Source organism: Rhinoraja longicauda, chromosome 26, assembly GCF_053455715.1.
Source record: "Rhinoraja longicauda isolate Sanriku21f chromosome 26, sRhiLon1.1, whole genome shotgun sequence".
Classification (NCBI taxonomy): Eukaryota; Metazoa; Chordata; class Chondrichthyes; order Rajiformes; family Arhynchobatidae; genus Rhinoraja; species Rhinoraja longicauda.
The window spans coordinates 27,482,346-27,507,636 of record NC_135978.1 but is presented as its reverse complement, the minus strand read 5'-3'; the positions used below and the strand labels follow the sequence as shown (position 1 = coordinate 27,507,636).

Sequence of the window (25,291 nt, the reverse complement as noted above, 5' to 3'; positions counted from 1 at the left end):
TCTCTCTCTCTCTATCCCTCCTCCACCTAAGTCACACCAGCTTCTTGTTTTCACTCAACAGCTCACAATGGCCTGTTTCCTTTATCATTGTTACTTTTTTGGAAGTAAGAATAGAAAGGCAGATTATTATCTGAATGGTGTCAAGTTAGGAAGAGGGGATGTTCAACGAGATCTGGGTGTCCTGATGCATCAGTCACTGAAAGGAAGCATGCAGGTACAGCAGGCAGTGAAGAAAGCCAATGGAATGTTGGCCGTAACAAGAGGAGTTGAGTATAGGAGCAAAGAGGTCCTACAGTTGTACCGGGCCCTGGTGAGACCGCACCTGGAGTACTGTGTGCAGTTTTGGTCTCCAAATTTGAGGAAGGATATTCTTGCTATTGAGGGCGTGCAGCGTAGGTTCACTAGGTTAATTCCCGGAATGGCGGGACTGTCGTATGTTGAAAGGCTGGAGCAATTAGGCTTGTATACACTGGAATTTAGAAGGATGAGGGGGGGTCTTATTGAAACATATAAGATAATTGGGGGTTTGGACACATTAGAGGCAGGAAACATGTTCCCAATGTTAGAACGGAGATGAGGAAGAACTTTTTCAGTCAGAGTGGTGAAGGTGTGGAATTCTCTGCCTCAGAAGGCAGTGGAGGCCAGTTCGTTGGATGCTTTCAAGAGAGAGCTGGATAGAGCTCTTAAGGATAGCGGAGTGAGGGGGTATGGGGAGAAGGCAGGAACGGGGTACTGATTGAGAGTGATCAGCCATGATCGCATTGAATGGCGGTCCTGGCTCGAAGGGCTGAATGGCCTACTCCTGCACCTATTGTTTATCTTTCATTCATTATTCTTTATCTCTCCACATCATCATCTGTATCTCTCGTTTCCCTTTACCGTGACTTTCATTCTGAAGGGTCTCGACCCGAAATGTCACCCATTCTTTCTCTCCACAGCTGCTGCCTGTCCTGCTGAATTACTCCACTTTTTGTTTATCTTCGCTTTTCAAAGAATGTTTGGTTGTGTGCAAAGTTGTTAAACTATTGACATGGTAATGTCACTTTCTGATTAAAATACTTCTTGTCACTGCTAAATATATTCAGTTGCCTTGGGAAAACCCTCTGCACATCCCAATCTGCCCATTGTGAAGTTTTCTGAAGGGAAGTGTGTTGTGCAGACATGCGTGTTTACTTTACAAGGACACCCAAGTTTATCCTTCTACCCTGATGTGCTTAATTCTAAATTGCTGGTTTACAATGAGGTACGAGTTTCTGGCAACGATTTGCAAGCTATTTGCATGGGACAGGAAATGCAAATATAACATTGGTCTTAATTGCAAAGAGGGTGGAGCATAAAAGGCAGGGAAGTCTTGTTCTAGCCTGAGGGGATTGAGCATGTTAGGCTTCTGTTATTAAAACTTGGACAGTGACTGTGATCTTACTAAAATCTATCTGCATGAGCTGCAATAAGGGAGATGAGAGGATTTTTCAAGGTGTTTTATGACATGACTGCCCTCATCAAACATGTGTTTAGATTGGAAATAGAAGGAATTGAGGAATATTTTGCTAGTTTAATAGTGCCGCATACTTCCATTACAAATATTTAGTCTATTGACTGAATAATAGTGCTAAACATTTGAGCCCAAAGTTTAATCAGTAGAATCTACAGTAACAATCCAACTGCTCAGTTTTTTCTTGTTTCATTCATTCACCCATACTCCAATGTGGCCTACCCACATATCCCATTCTGCCACTCCATGTTTATTAACTTTGCATCATGATGCATCTATCGTTTTGCAACTCACTTTGAAGTGTAAGGGAGTTCTGCGTTCTATCACTCTTGGCAAAGTTTATGATCTTGTTTGCAAATGGAATGTGTATCTGATTATGGTGAAGCAAGGATTGACCCCATGAGGGAACTGAAGCAATTGGAGTTGCTTTAAACATGGCACGGTGGCTCTTGCAGTAAAGTTTGCTTTTGCAGCATTTTAAAATATGGCCTCAAAGCTCACGCCAACAGTTACGGCTGTTATCACTTTTGAGCAGACTTCTCTTATGCTGGGGATGAACTTTTGGATCTTCCCGCCTACATTATAGTCTTGAACTTTTTTTATCCACACTTACTCTGTAGCTAGAACACTCTGCTCCCTTTATTTTATTGCTGTACTTGTTTGATATGACCTTGCTTGGATAAATTGCAAATATTTTCATTATATTGGTGCAATGACCATAATAAACTAATACTGATAAAAAGGATTTTGTCCATGGTTTGATCACTGAGATGTGCATCTGAAATGGATAACTTCCACTTAATCAATTAATTATTCAAGTTTTTGGGCATCTTGACAATTGCAACTGTGCTTTGAGTCCCATGAGAGACTGTGGCATTGCTGTTTAAGTGTTTTTTGAGAGCTTTTGTTTCTTTGGGTATCGTTTTGTCATGACATCAGGGATCCATCATTGGCTGCTCTTACTGTCGTTACTGGCTTCCTGCAATATAGGGCTTGATGCCCAAATGTCCAATGTATCTTGAAGCAACAGCACTTTGGCCCAATGCTTTTTTTCCCAGCTTTGTCTTTTCATTTTTGATAAGTTCAGTATGAATGAGGTAATCGGCTCAGTGCAAGCTTGAATAAACTCCACATTGAAACGTCTTGGTCTTTTGAGAGTAATGATCACCAAAGTTCCCAGTTTTTGGCAGAGTCCTATTGATCTTGGTCATAAACGGCCAATTCCTTGCTCCTATTGTTGACCCGTTTCACTGTATGTAGCATGGCACGGTGGTAGAGTTGTTGCCTTGTAGCGCCTGAGACTGTGCTTCGATCCCGACTGCGGGTGCTGTCAGTACTGAGTTTGTACGTTCTCCCTGTGACCTCGTGGATTTTCTCTGACCTTCAGTTTCCTTCCACGCACCCAAGATGTCCAGGTTTGTGGGTTAATTGGTTTGGTATAAATGTAAAATTGTCCCTAGTGTGTGTAGGATGGTGTTAATGTGTGGGGATCGCTGGTGGGTGCTGACTCAGTTGGCTGAAGGGCCTTTTTCCACTATCTATAAAACAAAAAATAAATAAAACTAGTACATGTGACAATAAAGTATCATTGAATAAACTTTTTAGTGTCTCCACAATCCTGTCGTCAAGCCATCTTTGGTGTTCAATGCCCTTTGAAGAGATCACATCTCAACCCCAAACCTGTACTCTATTGACTTAAGCAATTTTATATAAAAGGAGATTTGAAGATTTCTGGTTATGGGTTTTTGGCCACCACTTCACTAAGTGTAACTGAACATGACTCAAGTGATTTCCCTTCCCTCCACCAGTTGCTCAAGAGGAGAAAGAGCAACTGGCTCTATCCTTTCACTGAGCAGCTGCCTCAGCAGTAAAGCAAGGAGCAATAATTTGTAGGTCTGATTCAGCATAACCCTGTTCTTGGGATTATTGATTGACGTCAATTGTTAGCTAAACTTCCTGTTGTCTCCATCTGGATTTGAATTTTAGGTGTCAGTCAAACTGGGCAGATTAAGGATCCTGAATTTAGGTGCAATCATCATTAAACTACTTGATTGTCAGCATTGACGCCAGTGCATCACTTTGGGGCAAGTTTTCTTGAATTGTTTTACACTGAGTAGAATTGAGCAGATGTGATTGCAATGGCAGGGGGGAAGAGGAGATTTACAATGTTTCCTCGGCTGGAAAATGTATCGATATGGGTGGGCAAGATAACAATGTTCAAAGCATTCAGCCGATAGAGCAGCATGGGGAGAATGACATTTTCCCTTTTAGCCACTTTGTCAGGTCTGAATTGGGAAGGAGATAAAATTAGGTAATATCAGGAGGATGGAAGAACGACTGTCCTGGCAATAATGGAAGTAGCATCTGCTTCATAGTTAATGTGCAGTTTGGGGTTGGGAGGGTGCAGGGGAAGAGGAGATGCAAGGACAAAGAGTTTGTGCTGCACTGATGGAGACAAACTGATGGATGAATGAGTACGTCATCAGTAGAGCATGACCGGCTGAGCATATCTTGTGGGCCAGCAATGTAAAACTCTTTCTACTTCTACTAATAAAAGTAGCAAGATTCCTGTTTTACCACCAATAAACGAATGAAAATATAAAAACCCATTACTCTCTTAACCCTTGGAGTTGATTATAGATGCAACACTGAAAGCGGATGTATTTGTACATTTACTGTATATCAAGTTAATGTGGCAAAGTTCACTTTACATAATTTGGTATATCAGTAATTATGCCAATGTTGGCCTGGGTGCTGCGCTGTAAACCCATGAACTTGAAATCAACTAAGAACCCTTTTCAAAATGGCGTCCTATAAATCCACAAAATTGATGGTAATTGCTCAGAGTTTTCGCATGTTTGGTTTGTGGCAGCCTAAAGTTTAGCGTTTCTGCTGCAATATAGTATGATTAACTGATAATTCTCTACTTTAAACTTTGAGCTTTTGCAATACAGTGTGGAAATGGGCATTTTGGGCCCACCAAGACCATGTTGACCAGTGATCACCTCATGTACATGCACCATCCTACACACTTGGGACAATTTGCGGAAGCCACCTAACCTACAAACCTCTGTCTTTGGCATGTGGGAGGAAATGGGAGTGGGTGGAGAAAACTCATTGTCTCAGGGAGAATGTACAAACTCCGTACAGATGGTACCGGTAGTCAGGATTGAACCCTGGCCTCTGGCAGTGTAAGGCATAAACTCTGCTGCGCCACAGTGCTGTCTCAGTTGAGTCCTACCCATGGCTTGGGCATGACTTTATTCTACTTTGGGCCTGGGTGGCAAACCATGCCACAGATGGGACATGAATGGGGGGTTGGCTAACAGGCAGAGCAATCAGGATATATGGGTGATTTTATTGGATTGGCATTTATAACAGTTGTGAGGAAGACCTCAACTTGGGGCCATCTATATGAGAAACCAAACGGGGAATTCAAAGGTGACGTCTTTACCCTGAGAGTATGGAATTGATAGCTGTTAGAATTGTTATTCTGTATAAATGCATGCTGAATAACATGAGGGTGAAGAGTTGAAAGCTAGGAATGGACTTTACTCAAATGTAGGAGCTGGTTGGATGCAATAACCAGTTTCACTACTGCTCTCTGTATCTCTAAATCGAGATGGGTATTTTGAAGGCTGAGTTTATTGCAGCACTTAGGGTCAAGTTGCATATCTATCGGCTATGCAAGGCTGCATTGAATAGGAAGTATTTTAAAGTTGCTTATATAATTTCTTTTTGGCAGTTCACAGTCCAAACCTGTGCCTGAAGGCTCCAGCCTCCACCACATTTGCACAGCTATCTGATTCTGAAGTAGCTGAAATGGGCTCATCGACTCACCGAGTCCCTGCCGACCATCGATCACCCATTCATACCAGTTCTTTATTATCCCACTCTTTCATCCACTCTGCAGTCCGTTTGTCTTTTGTGTTTTTTGTTGTTTTTGTCTGAATTGTAGTTTTAATATGGTGTAGTGTTTGTATGTTATGTGGGGGTGGGGAGGGGAGGGGGAACGGGAACTGTAAAATTCTCTCTCCCGAACGGAGACGCGACCTTTGTTCTGTGTCGTGTCTCTGTTCCCGTTGCGGTCTACCACCGGCCATGCACCTGGGACCACCTGGGGCTCTGGTTCGCAGAGCCCACGATCCGGACTCACCACCTGCGGCACTGGCTGCCTGCGAATGCTGCGGGAGCGGCTGCGACTCGTCTCCGGAGGCTCCGGCGCGGGCCGCGTGGACGTCGGAAGCCCGCAGGCCCCTGGATGGGGGCCGACATCGGGAGCACTGGCAGCGGCAGAGGCAGCGTGTTCGCCCGCCCCGAATCGCGGGGCTTGGGTCGGCCCACCGCGGACCTTTCACCGTCCGGCGCGGCCTGGAATAGGCCGTGGACCTTTCACCGTCCGGCGCGGCGCTCCAATGTCGGGAGCCCCGACCGCCCCGACGTGGCAACTCCAACAGCCTGACCGCGGGAGAAGACGGCAGGGAAGAGAAAAGACATTCTGGCCTTCCATCACAGCGAGGAGAGACTGGAGGAGACTCACTGTGATGGATGTTTCTTTTTGTTTGGTGTCTTTGTGATTGTATGTGTTATTGCATTTTTATTGATTATTCGTATTGGTCTTATTGTTCAACTGCGGGTAATGTTTCATTTCACTACACATTTATGTGTATGTGACAAATAAACGGCTATTGACTATTGACTATTGACAAGGGGGCAATTTACAGCAGCCAATTGACCTACAGCCCTGCATGTCTGGAATGTGGGAGGAAACCAGAGCACCCAGAGAAAACAAGTGAGGGTCACAGTGAGGCAGCAGTTCTACTTGAGCTCGATTCTATTCTGTTAGTTCTAACTTGGAGCTTAATGGCTGGCATTGAAGTTTTCAAAGCCTTTTTATTCAAATAAATCCTTTGTTCGACTTGCCAATAAGATTTTATTTGGAAGATTGATTTTAGCATTCTGTTGGAAGCTTGCTGACTCAAGAAAACTTGAGACTTAAAGGTATTGGTTTGTTATCAGGGGTACCAAGATACAGTAAAAAGCTTTGTGCTATCCAGTGAAGCGTACTACACATACAATACATACTGTACTCTATGATCAAGCCATACATAAATACAAGTGCAGAAAACTCGGTGGTAGTTTTGCTTGAATTTCATCCTGCTTGATTTGATTTGGTCAATAATGAGCTGTTAATATATTTGACTTTGGTACTCAAGAGGTTGGAATCAAAAAACCCTTTCACTGGAAGGTGTGGCAAAGGAATTCAACTATGATAACCAATTCTGGACAAATGGCCAGATTTTAAGGCTCTGATGCAAAATTAGACCATGGCTGGGTTGTTGAGGATGGTATTGTAGATTAAGACCAGTGATTATTCAATGAATTGAAAATGTGCCGTCCACTGTCCCCACCCACCCCTTTTACATCCTAGAAATGTTTTGGGTTAGTTTTCATGAAACTGTTAGGAGAAATTGTGGTTATGTTTGCCTCGGTAACAAAGTAAACTGAAAACCGGTTGTCACAAGACTTGACTTTGACATTGTAACTGTTTCAGTTAGTGAACTGTATTTTGTATTTCTTTAATTTGGAGCTGATTATATTAAGGGTTGACCTAAATTAGTGCTTAAGTACACTTTGTTAATTTGAGTTGCATCAGCCAGGTTAGCTTTTTTGTAATTCCTTTTCATTACTTAGTTTTTAAGAGTCTTAATCAGTGAAACTAATTTCTAGTGGCTTGAATGTACATAATTTTAAAGTTTTTAACTATTGGGCAAATGGAAGGTAATTTGCTCGAAAGGAAGTCTAAATGTGGCTTGAGTAAATCTTTCTCCCAATTTCTACAGATAGACTATGCACAAACGCGTACACTTATTTCAGATTTTTGGATGTTTGAAACTATCTTCAAGTGCTGACTGGTAATGCGCTGAAAATGTTTACATTGATATTTTGAAGTAGGATGAGCTGAAATGTTGTATACAGATTATTTTTAATACATGTAATTTAGTTACTAATTTGGTGACCCTGCTATTAAAATCTTCTTTGCTGCCAAACCTTTGAAAGAAAGGAAGCAACAGGTGTTGTGGCAGACTCGTGCAAATTAAAACAGCATTGCTTGCTCAATTGATCGTAACACGTGCAGCATTCTTGCTGCCTAGTCAGGCCCTCTGTCACAGAAGCATGGGCAGATTGTACATTAATTAATATTTAATTTCTCCACTGGTAGTCATTTCTCAGCTAAATTGACTGCAAAGTGCTTTGAGATGTCAGTGTAAAATGAAGGAAGCCTTGCCATATCAGATGCTATCTTTTGAATGATAAAGTTTTGTGTAGGTGTGAAATGTTGTTGGACCTTAAAGTGTGGTTCAGTTTGCTTATTTATTCCATTGACATCTCTTAAAAAAACATAATCTGGTTACTGCTATTTGGTGGAAGTTCCTTAACTCATTGGCTGCTGCACACTCTACTTTACAAGCACACTTTAAGAAACATTTGGACATGTACATGGATATGATGGGTTAAGAGGGATATTGGCCAAAAGCAGGAAGGTGGGACTCGTGTTGATGGGGCATGTTGGTCTGTGTGGGCATGTTAGGTCAATGGGCCCGTTTTCACACACTGTGATTCTAAGCGACTGCACTTCAGTGAGTACTAAGTTTAGTTTATTGTCACGTGTATAAAGGTACAGTGCAAGCTATCCAGTACTACTGGGATCCGAAACAAAAGCACATGCTGGAGTAACTGGGCCAGCCAAGCCGCAAGTAGTGTTAAGCTCCGTCATGTGCACAAGCACGGAGGTTCAAATGTAATAAACCCTTGCATGCCACAGCATCGCAAGCTCTAACAAGACATGAAAATAAATTAGCTGTGAACATTCTGAAAGACGGGAATGAGACTCAAAAAAGACCAGCGCAAAACAATTGGAGAAATAAGTCTGCCGAAATGCAATAGGTGGTCTGTAGTGTTCTGTTAACAGGTTCAAGAATATGACTGTTGAAGGAAAGTGGTTGATCCTGGGACTTCAAGCTTCTGCACCTCCTGTCTGCTGGTAGCAATGAGAAGTGGGTCTTATCTGGATAGTGGAGATCTTTTATGTTGCCGCCTTGAGGCAGCACATCGTAAATGCTTTTGATGGTGGGATGTGGTGTCTGTAATGACTATTCTCCACCTACTCTTGGAATTGCTGTACTAGGCCACAATGCAGCCATTCAAGGTATGTTCTGCAGTGTCTCTAAAAGTTTACTAGAGTATTTGATGGCACGCCTAACCTCTGAAATTTGACGCTAATTCTTTCTACTGGCATGTGGTCTCAACTTCCCATTTCTGAAGTCAACAATTGTTCTGTTGAAGATAAATATAATGCTGGAGTAACTCAGCGGGATAGGCAGCCTTTCTTGAGAGAAGGAATGGGTGATTCAGGTCGAGAGCCTTTTTCAGACAAAGTCGTGGGAAAGGGAAACGAGAGGTATAGACAGTGATTAGAGAGATATAGAAAGATGATTATATGGCAGTGGTTTAAAAATGCTAAAATCCAGATCTCGCCAGAGATGCTGCATATCCTGCAGTGTTACTTTGGCATTTTGTCTATCTTCTTTGTAAACCAGCATCTGCAGTTCTTTCCTACACAGTTCTGTTGATGCGGAATGAGGGTGTGTTCCTTAAGCTTTGGGGTTGTAACATGGCAGGATTTCACAAGCAAAGTGGGGAAAAACAATGGCAGGCAACTATTTCATTTCAGTCACCTCTAGGTAAGGCGTGTCATTCACATACCCAAAACTAAACCTGTGGAACAGACTTCATCTCTTCGCCATGGCAAGCTACTATGTATAGAATGGAAAAGGATTCAACATGTCCTGGCCCCCTTGGGGGGGGGGGGGGGTTAAAACCCCTTGCTGTTTTGTGGGAACCCTTCCCCACTGCTGCTCAAAATGGAGGTGAACTTGGGATGGTAAAAGTACACCACTGAATTTTCTGGTAACTGATCTGGCACCTTTAATCCAGACAAAATTACAACACCACCAGACTAGTTCACTGGGCGACCACAGATGGCATTGCGTGTGACAGGTGCTCTTTTGGGGTTTGTCCCTCTGCCCCGAATGAGTGAGTTCACATTTAATTTATATTAAATATTTTAAGTTTCTAGCGGTCCATGGTGCATTAGAGACAAAGGAGAGGTATAGTTGGTGGTTCAAAGGTGTATTGTTGAATTCTAATTCTGTGACCTCTTGGTCTGCCAAAGCTGATGATCCAGCAAGACTCCAGAAAATTGGTGGTGGACCTGTACTGAGGCCTGAAGTCCACATATTAGTTCACATGCTACAGTGGAAGAAGTGCGTCACCTCCCAAACAACTAGTCTGCCCAACACCTCTAACTCCAACTGTGGCATCTAAGTATGCAATTCTCTCTCACTGGCCTCATCAGCCACTTCAAAAACAACAGACGTTAAAGTAAGTTGTCCTTGATGGCGAGAGCCTGCTTATCCAGATGTTGGAGTGTATGAGGTGTTGTACTTCTGCCCAGTCCTCTTTTAATCTTAAATTGATGCAGTTGAACGAATATGCAGCTGTGTTGAAGCAGTCAAGTGAAAAATCTGTGAATTATAGATTGTTGCAGCACAATAGAAAACTGCCAAGTGTCTGCTTCCCTCTGTTTTTCTGCGGAAAGCTGTTCAGGTTCCACTTCCACAAGTATCTTTTCAGTGTGAGCTTAAAGAACCCACTACTGTCATATTTGCATTGCTTGCTTTTAAAAGCACTCTATTTTTAAACATGTGAGCACTGCTCCCTCTACTTGCATTACTCGGAGCAGTGCTATAAATGCTAATACACTGTCTCTGGCCAACTCATCAAATATAAAGTTTGCAGCATAAACTGCCCAACACCATCTTCAATGATCTCATCAGATGCTATTTATCCTTGTGCTGTAATTCCATTGATCATAACCAACTTGCAACCTTTTAGACCAGCAAATGTGACTGCCTTTTATTTTTCAATTGATTGTCTTAATGTATTGCAGCCTGCACATTCTGGTGTCCTTTTTGAACCTTGAATTTATAGATCCTGTTGTTGTACTTTAGTAACTAAATCTACCCATACTTTCCATGAATTGATTTTTGAGCTGGCCTCTGCAGTCTGAATACGTATCTTCAATTTGCAAAGTAGTGCATGCTGCATATTCCATGGTGCCTGCATCCTGCTATTAGTTTGTTACTTTACATAGCGTAAGCCAGCTTTTCTGATAGAAAGATGAGATGGCTAATAGCTGATCATTATAGGGAAATTGAAGCTGAAGTGTGGAGAATCTCAAGATTAAAATCTAACATTACCTATTTACTCTAGTGCTTCAAACTACAAATATATTACCTCATTATATAATTGCATAATGATCCATAATCCCCAACTTTGTTTTTGCTTTTGCCCAGTCCAAAAGTACAAACCTGCAGATCTTTAAAATCTGCTTTAAATTAATTTAACTGCAAGTTTAAAATTCTTGGCAGTACATTACAGAATGTAGCACGTGTTCACCACTTCAAGATTTCAATATATATTTTGCAATCTGCCCACAGAACTGCTGTCTGCTTCAGCTGAGTAATGCTGTGTCCCTCGCTTTTAAGGGAAAGGAATGCACTTCCTTTTTTTAGCCTGCTGAGCAGACTATTGCTGACTATTTTGGAAGTGAACAGGAGTTTGTTAATAAAATGATTTGAACTATTCACCTTGGACTACATGGTACATAAAGAGCAAATTACAATTGGGGAGCACAGATTCGGCAAAGAAATAGGAAGCTGAAGTTTGTGCTGGACTGACCATCCGATGTGTTAAATTTTTCAAACAGTTTAGCTGTGAATATATTGATACCTTGACACTTGAGATTTGCTCCCAGGAATGAGTGCTAATGGAATTGGCATGAGGGGGCTCATGGTGGCAATATGTTCAGACTTGCTGTGGTGCTGGGCTGGCTGCTGGTGCAAGCCCCCTATTATGCCATATTCTCTTATGCCATTGACCTGGTGTGCAAACTACTGTCCGTGCTGTGCTGCTGAGAACTGATGAAGACTTATTCCTCCATTCCTGTTGGGTTAAAGCCTAACGCTGATCTATAAATGAATCCCATTCCCCACCCCCTTTGCATCCTCTGTATCAGGAGGCTGCCGGAAAAAGCCCTTCATTGTACCTCTGTACACATTACACTAAACTAAACAACCGCGTGCGGCTGCTTGTGATCGAGATCTGGGCCATTGCAACTAGCAGCAGCTGTTACATATGTTAACTGACGGCCCAGATTCCACGTTTTTGCTCATCTCTGGATGCGACGGAAGGTGTTGTCTCCCCTCAGTGTCTTCATTGCTCTTTCCATGGTCACTCGTACTTCAACTTGTGCAGCCAAACAAGGAGCGGGGGAGATGGCAACTGAACCACATCCAGCTGGATGTAACGAGATGCTGTATAATCCAGTCAGTCTGTCTATGAGTGACCACTGCCGATCTTCCACAAAGGTGCATGCTCTCTACCAACTGAGCTACAGTTCCAAACCCCAGATCCCAAAGTTGAGCAGCTGCACTACCCACCCCAACATGCCGAATACTAGTCCTCTGTCAATCCCTCTATTGCTGTGTGCCTGAAGAAAGCAAGATTTCATGCCAGGCTCTGCATTGCTATGCACAGTAATAAGGACTCTTATTCCCAGCATGTAGCCTATCAATGTTTGGATTGAGTGCCAGGATTCTACAATCAAACACTACTGCTGGAACTTTGTAGTTACCAGAGATCCAGCAAAAGATAACAAGTCTAATCACTTTGAGCACGCTGACAGATCTCCCTAATGTTATAACTAAGATTGCTAGTAATCACTTGCATAGAAGTGCTCCACTTAAACACCCCATCAAAAGGATTGCATGGCTTGTGCAGTGTTACAATGATCTGTAGCTCATTTTTTTCTGTTTCATTTTCCAAAGTGCAGGCACTGTGTAGATGCACTGTTGTTCCATCAATGGGGTTGTGCCTGGCACATTCTTACAAAGGTTCAATAGTAGATTGAACCTTTAAGAATGTTATCTTGGAATTTTATTTTTGAAGAAATCTTTGAAGTGGGAATGAAAGCCACTTTATACATGTCCATTTGAGAACATCCTAAAATGTCTTGCAGGCAAAGGTATTTCCAAAGGGTAATGTGGTAACCGGTTTCTGCACAGCAACTTCCATAACAGCAATTTGAGATGACTTGTTAATCTGTTTTTATTAATGTGCATTAAAGGTTTACATTTTGGCCCAGCACATAACAACCATTGTTCTTTGAGGTGATGCCTTGATCCTGTGTACAGTACGATTTGAAACTGGCTTTCTGATTTGGAGTGTATAGATTTGTTTCTTTGCTTCCCCTTTATTTTAGTTTCTCGTTTGTACTGTTAAGACATGGTCTTCGTGTTCATGTAGTTGAGTGGCATAGGATCTTTTCTGCAGCTCATTACTTTCTCTTGTTATAAAGAGAAGCTTCATCTTGCAGTGTCTGATTTGTTGGTTTTAGGTAGCGTGGAAAAGATAAAATCACCATGTCAAATGAATCCCTGTAAGTAATTTCTTTAAAATTGTTCTCAAGACTTGACTCTAACTAGAACCAGCAATTGTGATCTTGAGGATTAATTGGTACATTGAATAAATCCCCAGTGAAGATAAGGAAGTGGGTGTTTTAAATCTACTAGCTATCAAACTGCAAGTTGAGCTTGTGAATCTTGAATAACCCATCTCTAATTTTCAATGAGCATGGAATGGGCCTTTTCCAAACCAACTAAATTGTTTTTTGGCAAAACTGATGTCTCCTGAAACATTATAATGTCAGTGCCCTACCTTCTCACTGCCACTTTGTAATCTTGGTCACCGTCTCTTGAGGCAGTTTAAATGACTTTAATTTGGTGCAAATTGCAGCCCTTTATGACTGCTTTTATATCCACTGTCAAAGGTACAGCAGCTAACTGTACATAACAAGTGCCTCGGTGTGAAGAAGGGCCTCGACCTGAAAAGTCACCTGCTCCTTTTCTCCAAAGATGTCTGACCCAGTGAGTTACTCCAGCATTTTGTGTATCCTCAAGTCTGATATGTTATAATGGAACTCTGGCAATGACAATAGACAATAGACAATAGGTGCAGGAGTAGGCCATTCAGCCCTTCGAGCCAGCACCGCCATTCAATGCGATCATGGCTGATCACTCTCAATCAGTACCCCGTTCCTTCCTTCTCCCCATACCCCCTCACTCCGCTATCCTTAAGAGCTCTATCCAGCTCTCTCTTGAAAGCATCCAACGAACTGGCCTCCACTGCCTTCTGAGGCAGAGAATTCCACACCTTCACCACCCTCTGACTGAAAAAGTTCTTCCTCATCTCGGTTCTAAATGGCCTACCCCTTATTCTTAAACTGTGGCCCCTTGTTCTGGACTCCCCCAACATTGGGAACATGTTATCTGCCTCTAATGTGTCCAATCCCCTAATTATCTTATGTTTCAATAAGATCCCCCCTCATCCTTCTAAATTCCAGTGTATACAAGCCCAATCGCTCCAGCCTTTCAACATACGACAGTCCCGCCATTCCGGGAATTAACCTAGTGAACCTACGCTGCACGCCCTCCATAGCAAGAATATCCTTCCTCAAATTTGGAGACCAAAACTGCACACAGTACTCCAGGTGCGGTCTCACCAGGGCCCGGTACAACTGTAGAAGGACCTCTTTACTCCTATACTCAACTCCTCTTGTTACGAAGGCCAACATTCCATTGGCTTTCTTCACTGCCTGCTGTACCTGCATGCTTCCTTTCATTGACTGCATTGATTCCTGCAAATTAGTTCAATGGATCTTCTCTTGCCTGAAGGTAAATAGAATCTCTGTTTAATCTATCATCTGAATTTTGGCATCTTTAGCAATTCAACACTTGGCGCTCCTGTGGAGCATCAGCCTGGACTTCTGCTCAAAGTCTGGATGGAGTAAGTCCACAATCTAGTGACTGGGGCAAGAACATAATCCATTCAATCATAGCTGGCTTTCAGAGCAGGAAATTCCTCCTTTTCTCTTTGCCTAATTGTGGTTGAACAAACTGGCAAGTGAGCCTTTCAGCTTTGAGTGCATGAAAATTTTATACAACATTTGATTAATTCTTTACGTGAAAAAAATATTCTTGACACAACACAGTTCACCCCTTCAGAACAGGCAAAGTTTATTGCATTGACCTCCAACCACTTTGGCAAGAAACCTGTCCACGTAATTGCAATCAAGATTAGATAACAGTAGATATGTGTTTATTCACTTTCCAAAACTGACTATTTGGTGAATTCTTTCAAAGTAGAAGTGGAATACTCTCCTCTTTTGGGTCTAGTTGGTGCATGTGGAGAAGTGGTTTCACAGGATTTGTATCATCCCAGGTTTCAGACTACTTTAATTGCTGCGTATTGTCTACCATTGCCTTATGGATAGGGAGAGCTCCTAATGCAGATTCTTGACCGGGCCTGAAATTAATGACCAAGTGCCACTATCCTTTAACCAAGGGAAATTGCAGTTGCTACTTCAAGAATCAAGTTTTTAATAGTCATTTCTACCAACAATGTAAATTATTTTACTTGCAGTCGCATAATACTTTTGTAAACACAATACGCACAACCAAAAAATAATCATATTCAATCAACAACGCCAATACTAGTGCTTAAAAGCTCAGTTGTGCAACCAAAAACTGTCCAAGGGTTGGTCAGTGAGCCTGATATTTGTTGGGAAGAAACCATCCTTGAACTTGGTGGTCACAGATTTCAGGCTCTTATACTTTCTCAATAGTAGCGGTGAAATGAGAGCAAACCTAGGATGGTATGGGTCTCCGCTGGATGTCTCATACAGATCTCTATGGCAGGGAGGTCAGTACCAGTACAGTAAATGTAATCTCCTTTGTTTCTTACTGAACCGGGCTGTGATGCAACCAGTCAATATGCTCTCCACTGCACCTGCAGAAGTTCAGTGGTATTAGTTGACACTGAATCTCCTCAATCGACATAGAGGCGCTGGTGGGTGGTGTGATTGCTTCAGTGGGCTGGGCCTAGAGCAGATCTTTAGAAGCATGTCCAAGAACTTGAAGTGGTTGACTCCCTCCACCACTCACCCATCAATGGAGATTGGACCAGATTCCCAGCATGTAGCCAATCAATGTTTGGATTGAGTGCCAAGGCTGTAAAATCAATCACTGCTGCTGGAACAGCATGTAGTTACCAAAATGTAAAAGATAAGTTGTCAAACTACTTTGTACACTGTCAAATCTCCCTATTGTTATAAGGTTGCTCATAATCACTTGTACGAAGTGACACTTAAATATCCCATCAAAAGGATTGCAAAGCTTGTGCAATATGTTACCATCACAATGATCTGTGTCTCATTTCTTTTTTCTGTTGCATGTTCCAAAGTGCAGGCACACTCTGATTTTGGATGCACTGTTACCCCATCAATCGGGTTGCACCCATCAATAAAGATGGGTTTGTGGAGCCTCGGCTTCCCCCTCTAAAGTCAACAATCATCCCCATGGTCTTGCTGACGTTTAGAGCAAATTACATGGCAAAGGTTGGCTGGTTCTGTTTCGGGCTGTCCGCCTGAACACCATTGCTATATTTTTCTGTAATTGGATGTTCCTTATAGAATGCCAGCAGTTGGTCTAATTAGCTGAAAAGGACCTTGAACCTTAATCAATTACATGTGTTTGCACTGTAAAGTGTGTTGGGCTTCAAGTGACAACAGAAATTGGAGCTTGGTCAGCTTTTGTAAATTAATTTGGAATACCTAGAATACTGTCATGCAACTTGTATGTTTAAATATATAAAATGCTACACGCAATATTGGAGCTGTTACACTTTTCTGTGCTCAGTAACTTTGTAACACCATAGCCAGTTGTACTCATTGGCATGTAGCCAGTTGGCAATGATTCCTTGGTCTCAGCATTGTGCAGTGGCAAATTGCTTTATTAGGCCACAGATGAAGTTGCCCGCCCTTTGTGTTTAAACCAAGAGATTTTGCAGAAGTTTTGGTAATACTGTGGTAAAATTGTACATTTTAGTTGCGTATGCAATTTATGTTAGAAACGTAAAAAAATAGGTGTAGGAAGAGGCCATTTGGCCCTTTGAGCCAGCACCGCCATTCATTGGGATCATGGCTGATCATCCACAATGAGTAACCCGTGCCTGCCTTCTCCCCATATCCCTTGATTCCGTTAGCCCTCAAATTGTCCCTCGAAGCTATTAAGCAATGATATTGTTCCTCGAATCTATTAAGCAATGATATTTGCTGGAAACATTTCTTAAATCTTGAGCAATACAACTAGCAAATTGTAGGAATTTTTCCCCGACATCTCAAATGGGTAGTGTGTAGGTAGGAACTGCAGATGCTTGTTTATGCCAAAGATAAGCCAGCGTTTGAAAAGGTTCCGACCCAAAATGTCACTTATTCTTTTTCTCCAGAGATGCTGCCAACCCACTGTGTTCCTCCAAGATTTTATTTATATCAAGTCTATAGGTTGGATGTGGCCCATCTGTCATAGTTCTAATTGGATAGTTTCTCTCTATTCTCAAGTTTGAGTTTTCATATACTTATTTGGAAATCCTGATGGCATCGAGCTCACCAGGTGTTGTCTGCCATCCACCCTTTCACCTCTCATGGATCTTGTTCCCCTATATAGGCTCACCAGGCCTCTAGTTGCTGCATTCTCCTTGAATTGACTAGAATTTATTTCCTTGTGCTTCCTTTAAACTTGATGTACACTGTAAAATGTATTAATACTGTAAGATCCAAAAGTGAAAAAATGTGAAGCATTAAGAGAATAACAGTAGTTCAGTGCAACGTCCTCAGCATGCAAAATTGTTGAAGTTTCTGGTTTTGCCACATTTGGCATCTACAAGTCTGATCAGCTAGTGAAATGACATTTAACTTGTGTAACATTTATAATTTGGGGCAGTGCAGAGGTAGAGTTGCTGCTTTGCAGCGCCAGAGACCAGGGTTCAATTCTGACTTCGGGTGGTCTGGAGAGAGTTTGTGCGTTCTCCCTGTAACCCCGTGGGTTTTCTCTGGTTTCCTCCCACACTCCAGAGTGCAGGTTTGTAGCTTAATTGGCTTCGGTAAAATTGTAAATTGTCTCTAGTGTGTAGGATACAGGGTGATCACTGGTCGGCATGGACTTAGTGGGCCGAAGGGCCTGTTTCTGCCTTATCTCTAAAATAAAGTTTACAAAACCCCATTTTATTTTTCAGGTCCTGCAATGGTTCTAAGATTCCGAAATGTCTTTCCGTATACACTCCCTGGAGTGTTGGCCCTACTTGGCTGGTGGTGGTACATCACCCGAAAGAAAAGCGATAAGCAGCAACTTATTGATGCGCCAGAGCAAAGCACCAAGGTTGGAGAAGAGAAACGTGCAACTGTGGAAGATGTTAGGAATGATAAAATGCCGATTGCCAAGAAGCATAACCAGAATGAAAACACAGTCAAGTTGCAAGCAGTGCCTACATTACAAGCTGAACCATTGGGGAAAGCAGATGTTGCTGGGAACTTGTTAGATGCTGGTGAAGAAAATGCTCAAAAGTTAATCCTGGACTCGTCCCCATCCCAAGAAGCTCTCTTCATGCCCAACGTGCAAGGACCCATTCAGATATCGCCCAAAGTTGAGAAGGATGGTTACCTTCATCAAATGGTGGATAAAACAAGCATTGATTCTTTGGAGGCCCGGCAACCTTCCGTTTGCAATGTCGTCTCATGTTCTCCTTTTTCTGTTGCAAAGTCATCTGAAAATCTGGATGCCAAAGGTAAACTTGACAAAACGTTACCAAAAATCATTGCAGCCCCTTCTGTGGAATGTGAACAGCTGGTGTCTGACCACCACACCATGGAAAGGCCTGAACCAGAAGGTGAAAATTCAGGAAATACAACAGAACCCCCATGTTTCAACTCTGTGCCCAATGGTGTTGGTATTGGCCCCTATTTAATTCCAACTGGTCTTTGCCAAGAATCTGAGCAAGGAAGTAAATTGCTTAAAGAAACTTGCTTCGCAGATGAGGACTTGTCCACTGAATCAATTGACAAACGACTTCATTTGGACAAGATTGAAGAGGCGGCTGCTGGTTTGATCTCTGAGGTAATAATGGCAGCCAAAGAGGAATTGTGTTCTTCATGGCTAGATCCTTGTGTGGAAGGGGAGCGCACAACTGGAGCGGAAAGTAACAAACTGACAAATTCTGCGGCTGACACTACAGTTTTGCCTGCGGCTGGAGATGTGCAGAAAGTATGTGTTGAGGTGGAGGAGGGCAATGAAGTGGAGTGTGCTGCTGATGAAGTAGAGGTAACACTGAAGAGTACGATCCAAAAGGAGAAGGCATTCAAAGACTTGAGCCAAGACGTCGCTAAAGATGAAGAGCAGGGCCTTTCTGCAGAGCTAACGAGTACCAAAGGATCCAGAGACACTTTAGAAGATAATCCAGTCGCAGAAGACTCCGGTTGCCACTCGGAAGATGGAGCTGCTGGGGATTATCTACCCCAAACCAATGTGGATTTATGCAAGCTGGAAAACCATGAGGGCCTGTTAAGTAACAGCCAGGTGACCAATGTTCAGAGTGAAATGACCTCCAAAGAGAAGCTAAGAGCGAAGTTATTGTCAAATGAATCAATTGTGAAAGGAAATGTTTTGAAGGATTGCGTTAAAGTTACATCTGGGAACACAAGTTGTGTGTACACAGAGGGGCTGCAGCCCAATACAATTAGTGAGAAGTCTTCAGAAGACATGAACATTGTGGCGGAGGATTCGGGTTGCAGTGTCTGCTACTCGGAAGATGGAGCCGGAGGCGAGGATCTGCCACACAGCTTAGTCGAAAACACACTCGACAGTAAGGAAGCTGGCGCACTAAATGACTCTGTAGCTGGAGGAGATTCCTTGGAACAAGATCCAAAACATGGACCTAAACCTCTACAAGATGACACTGAATTGATGCATGCTAATGGAGGTCAAGTGGAAGGTGCTAATGGGCCTGGCCACTTGCTGCTCGAAATGGATTTTGATCATTCTGGAGGTAAATTAGCTATCTTAATGTAACTAGAATAATGTAGATTTACATGACTGAGCCGCATAAAGATTTTTATACATCCACTTTAAATAGGATTAGACCCAATTAGAATGTACTTCAATCTTAAGGTATACCCTTGAGTCCTTGCAATCTTGAATAAATTTGTGTTGACTTAGTCAGAAATGCAAATGGGAGCAGGAAAACAACTGAGTATCACTGCAATTCCCCACCCCATAAACAATTGCAATACAGGTCTACACACCAACATTTGTGTATTTGTACAAGTTTGAAATGCATATCCAATATACTTTCCTGGTTGCATGATCAACTTTTTGTTTTGAAATTAGCCGAACCACGAAGGAAAATCCCGAGGACGTGATTCCCAGAGCTATTTAAATACCTTTTTTCATTTTTAATAAGCTAGCCAGACGTGTATATTATTGTTCCTAATTACAAACTTGCTGAGCTACATTAATAGATGGTATTTCTATCCCTATCCTTAATGATTTGAGTCAGTTGTGTAGTCTTTCCTCCACTTCCCAGGAGCACTTTCACCACAATTCTGTTCAAATAGCCTCTACAGCACAGTACTAAATTATCACATGTTGCAATAGGTGACATTAAGCTGAATGGATCAGAACATAAAGCAAAGAGACCCCTCAGATGACCATGATACCAATTTCAACTAATCCCATCTGCCTGCACATGATCTGTATCGCTTCCCTCCCTGTTCATGCCTGCCTACATTCTTTGACATTGCTATTGTATCTTCTACTTCGTGCCCTAGCAGTGTGTTGTAGGCACGCCACTCTGCATATGAAATAAAGCTTGACTTGCATCTTTCAACTTTCCCCTTCACACCGTAAACCTATGCTGCCTAACCAGGGGGAAAAAGGACTGTTGGATTTGATTAAGCAATTCTTAATGAACCCTATGTGATTTAATCTTGGACCAGCCCACCATGTAGGAGATTTTGTGTGAGAAAGAACTGCAGATGCTGGTTTAAATTGAAGGGTGACACAAAATACTGGAGTAACTCAGGGACAGGCAGCATCTCTGGAGAGAAGGAATGAGTGACGTATCGGGTCAAGACCCTTCCTCGGACTGATGTTAGGGGAGTGGGCGAGACAGAGATAGAATGTAGTCAAAGATGGTAAGACTGGTGGGAGAACTGGGGAGAGGATCGAGAGGGACAGCAAGGGCTATTTGAAGTTAGGAAAATTAATGTTCATGCCGCTGGGGTGTAAACTACCCAAGCGAAATATGAGGTGCTGTTCCTCCAATTTTCTCTGGGTGTCAATCTGACAAAGGAGGCCCAGGACAGAAAGGTTAGATTGGGAATGGGAGGGGGAGTTGAAGTGTTGAGCAACCAGGAGATCAGGTACATTAAGATGGACTGAGCAGAGGTGTTCAGCAAAATTATTGCCGAGCCTGTGCTTGGTCTTGCTGATGTTGAGAAAGTTGACATCTGGAGCAGCGGATACAGTTGATGAGGTTGAAGGAGGTGCAAGTGAACCTCTGCATCAGCTGGAAAGTCTGTTTGGGTCCTTGGATAGAGTTGAGGGGGGAGGCAAAGGGACAGGTGTTGCATCTCCTGCGGTTGCAGAGGAAAGTACTTGGGGAGGGGGTGGTTTGGGTGGGATGGGTCGAGTTAACCAGGGAGTTGCGGTCTCTGCGGAAAGGAGTGGAGATGGGAAGATGTGGCCACTAGTGGGATCACGTTGGAGGTGGTGAAAATGTTGGAGGATTATATGCTGTATGCGATGGCTGATGGGGTGGAAGGTGAGGACAAGGGGACTCTGTCATTACGAATGGGAGGGGGCGGGGAGCAAGAGCGGAGCTGCGGGATATTGAGACCCTAGTGAGAGCCTCATCTATAATGGAAGGGGGAATCCCCGTTTCCTAAAGAATGAGGACATCTCCAATGCCCTGGTATGGAAAACCTCATCCTGGGTGCAGATGTGCTATAGACGGAGGAATTGGGAGCTGGGAATGGTCTTTCCAGGAAGCAGGATGGGAAGAACTGTAGTCTAGATAGCTATGGGAGTCAAAAGTGTTTTATTGTCATGTGTCCCAGATAGAACAATGTCATCCTTACTTGCTGCAGCACAACAGAATATGTAAACATAGTACACCGTAAACAATATGATAAGCGAGAGAAAAAATAGTTCAGTGTGTATTTACAAGTACACATACTGTATATATACATATATATATACACATACATAAAACAAACCAACAATAGTAGTGCAGTAGATGTCGGTCAATAGTCTGTTTCCTGTGATGGAGACGGTGAGATCTAGAAATGGTAGGGGGATGTTGGAGGTGGTCCAAGTGAATTTGAGTACAGGATGGAAATTGGTGAAGTTGATGAAGTCAGTGCATTCTGCATGGGTGCAGGAGGCAGCACCAATGCAGTCATCAATGTAGTGGAGGTGGAGTTCTGGGATGGGGCCAGTGTGCGCCTGGAACGGTGATTGTTTGACGCACCCTACAAAGAGGCAGTCATAGCTGGGCCCATGCAAGTGCCCATAGCTACGCCTTGGATTTGGAGGAAGTGGGAGGAGTCGAAGTTGTTGAGGGTAAGGACCAGCTCTGCTAGGCGGAGGAGAGTTTTGGTAGACGTAAATTGGCTGGTTCTGCGGTCGAGGAAGAAACCGAGGGCTTTGTATGAGATTTTAGTCCATAGAGACTACATCCACTACCCTATCTTAAATCTTTGTCGCTGTCAAACTCTGATGTATTTGTAAGGCAGCTGCTCTCTATCACAAGGGTCCATGTTTTTAAAGCTGCAGCATGTCCCATTCCTAAGAACTTTGGCTGTTCTCCAATCTTCTGGCACTTCACCATGTGGTTAAAGACTCCAAAATCTGTCAAGGCCCCCAACAATCTTCCCTCTGTACCCTGGAATAGATCCCATCAGGCACAGGGGACTTAGCAACTGAAAAGCTTTTAAAGATGCCCAATGATATTCCTTCATCTTAATATGGTCCAAAATATTAAATATGGCTCTTTAATCTCAGCATTATCCATGCATGTATCTGTCTTTAAATGGACCTACTAATTTCATGGCTATACTCCTGCATCTAATATACATGTCTTGGGATTCCTCTTGAACCTGCTTGCAAAGAACATTTTGTAGCTCTTAGCCCTTAATTCTTCCTTGCTTCAGTTACTTCTCAAAGGCCTTGTCTGATCTCTGCTCCCTAAACCTTGCACAGCTTATTTTACTAAGTTTGCTATATCTCTTGACATCCAGTCTCTGAACCTTGCTATCCTCGTCTTTCATCCTCGTGGGGACATGCTGACTCTGAACATGTCTTTGGCGGTTAATTGGCTTGTGAAATTACCTCTAATGTGTAAGGCGTGAATGAGAAAGTGGGATAACGGCATGCAACTAGTGTGAATGGATCTGCAAGGTCCTGACCTGAAACATCACCTATCCATGTTCTCCATATGTCGGGCTGCTGAGTTACTCGAACACTGTCCTTTTGTGAATGGGTGATTGATGGACTTAGTGGGTCGAAGGGCCTGTTTCCATGCTGGATTACTAAACTAAAAGGCACTTGTATGCCAGATGTGGATTTGTTCACTGACAGCTGTCCCCAATATACTTTATCCAGTTCTTTCCTTGTGTTGTAATTGGCCTTCCTCAATTTAGCACTTTCACCCAAGTTCCAGTCTCATCCTTATCCATATACATGACGTTGAAACTTCCAGAGTTATGGTCATTGTTTCCAAAATGTTCTCCCGCTGAATGAAACCTTAATCACCTAACTGGGCACATTACCTAATCGGTAATTGGCCTATCTACAAACTTTCTGGAAACCCTTCTGGGGTTACTAACAAATTCTTCCCCATCTAATACTCTAGGAGTTCCAGTCAACATTGGAGGAGCTGAGATTGTTCACCACAATGACCCCATTTCTACATCTTTCCATTAAATGGGTGCTTATCTACTCTTACTCCTGCCTATTGGGGACCTGTAGTATAACCTTAGTGATTGCACATTCCTGAATTCATATCATCATATCATATCATATATATACAGCCGGAAACAGGCCTTTTCGGCCCTCCAAGTCCGTGCCGCCCAGCGATCCCCGTACATTAACACTATCCTACACCCACTAGGGACAATTTTTACATTTACCCAGCCAATTAACCTACATACCTGTACGTCTTTGGAGTGTGGGAGGAAACCGAAGATCTCGGAGAAAACCCACGCAGGTCACGGGGAGAATGTACAAACTCCTTACAGTGCAGCACCCGTAGTCAGGATCAAACCTGAGTCTCCGGCGCTGCATTCGCTGTAAAGCAGCAACTCTACCGCTGCGCTACCGTGCCGCCCAGTTTTCTCAGTATTACTGAAGCAATGGGGGTGAGATCTTGGATGCTCTTCTATTTTGTCAGGGCTAATGATCAAACATCCTCTTTCATACCCCCAATCTCCACTGCTACTAATTGTTCTCCTGCTTTTGGTGTGCAAAGCTGAATAAGTTGATGATCTGCCATTGAACTAACAAGCTACACAGACAGGTGTCTGATCTGATGGTGCTTGCATATTTGATCCAACAGTGTATGGAAATTGTGCCGGACCTCTTAGACTTTGTGCTTCAAGTCTAAATGTCTAATCTTAATCTAACCCAAATCTTCAATAGTGTTTTTTTGTTTTGCCACTTAGTAGATGCATGTTATACTGGGCAAATGTTTAAGAATAAGCTAAATATTAATGTTCACTACAGCAGCCCATTTATTTCCACAATTGGAAGTGGGGAGAAATAGGTTTAAATGTTAAAGCCTGCTTCTGAAATTCAATGAACACTTGGAACTGTTTTTTCAATTGGTATGACTGTAATGGGCAGGCTTGTTTAAAAAAAAAAGAGTAAATGAAACCTTTGGCTTTATGGATGTCTCCAATCATCGGCAGACCACTTCACTCCCCAGCTTGGTAAATCTGTAACAGGTTGGTGACAATCTATTTTCGTATACTCCTGACCAATGCTAATTCACAAACATCACAATACAAACACTGCTGTAAACTGATTTGAACTGGAGGTTGCCTGTCACCCTTTTGAGGCTCTTTAAGGAGAGTGTGCCTTTGGCAGTTGGCATAGGTGCTGAATTATCTAATTGTTTTGCCTTTCATGGGGAATCCTTATGTGAAATAAAGGCACTTCCTGAATTTTCTGTTGCCCAGAATACTACCATTATTTTGACCTTGCAGAGGGTTATTTTCTCGATCCTGTTTCACCAGTTTGTTGAATCATGACTTTTGTCTGGTCACTCCCATTAGTTGCCTTGGGTGTGTTTGAAGTAACATTCACCAGCAGGAAGCACTTATCTCTAAGGCCAATCCAACTGAAATTCTGACACCAAGTCTTGGGATTCCAGGTCAACCTCTGTTCTCCTCAATAATGATCTTCAACTGTTATCTTTAATTTCCTTTTGGAGATTCTTCTCAACAGGTTCATCCAACAATTTTATTTAACTGTTTGATATGGTCTATAAATCTATTGAACCCGTCCTTTCGTCAGCTCACATTTTGTACAAAATGGCCTGCCTTGCAGTCTTTACCTGCAGCTGGTCTTCAAGATGGAAGACTATCTTAGACAGAAGTCAACTCAGGCTGCCTAACTGAGCTAAGTGGCCATGAGACCCTTCTCACAGATTTACACAGATTGTTCACACAGAAGGCATCAAAAGGTGCCTTCCAACATCAAGATGCTGGGCAGTGATCTGGTTCTT

General features: G+C 42.7%; 1 protein-coding gene across 1 annotated transcript in view; it reads left to right on the top strand.

The window, feature by feature from the left end:
* The window catches only part of akap1b (A kinase (PRKA) anchor protein 1b), a 47,535-nt gene that overhangs the window by 7,138 nt on the left and 15,106 nt on the right, over positions 1-25,291 (top strand). The window contains exon 2 of the mRNA XM_078422002.1: positions 17,747-19,552. Coding sequence (XP_078278128.1) covers positions 17,755-19,552 — 1,798 coding nt within the window. The 5' untranslated portion in view covers positions 17,747-17,754. The remainder of the gene's footprint in view (positions 1-17,746; positions 19,553-25,291) is intronic.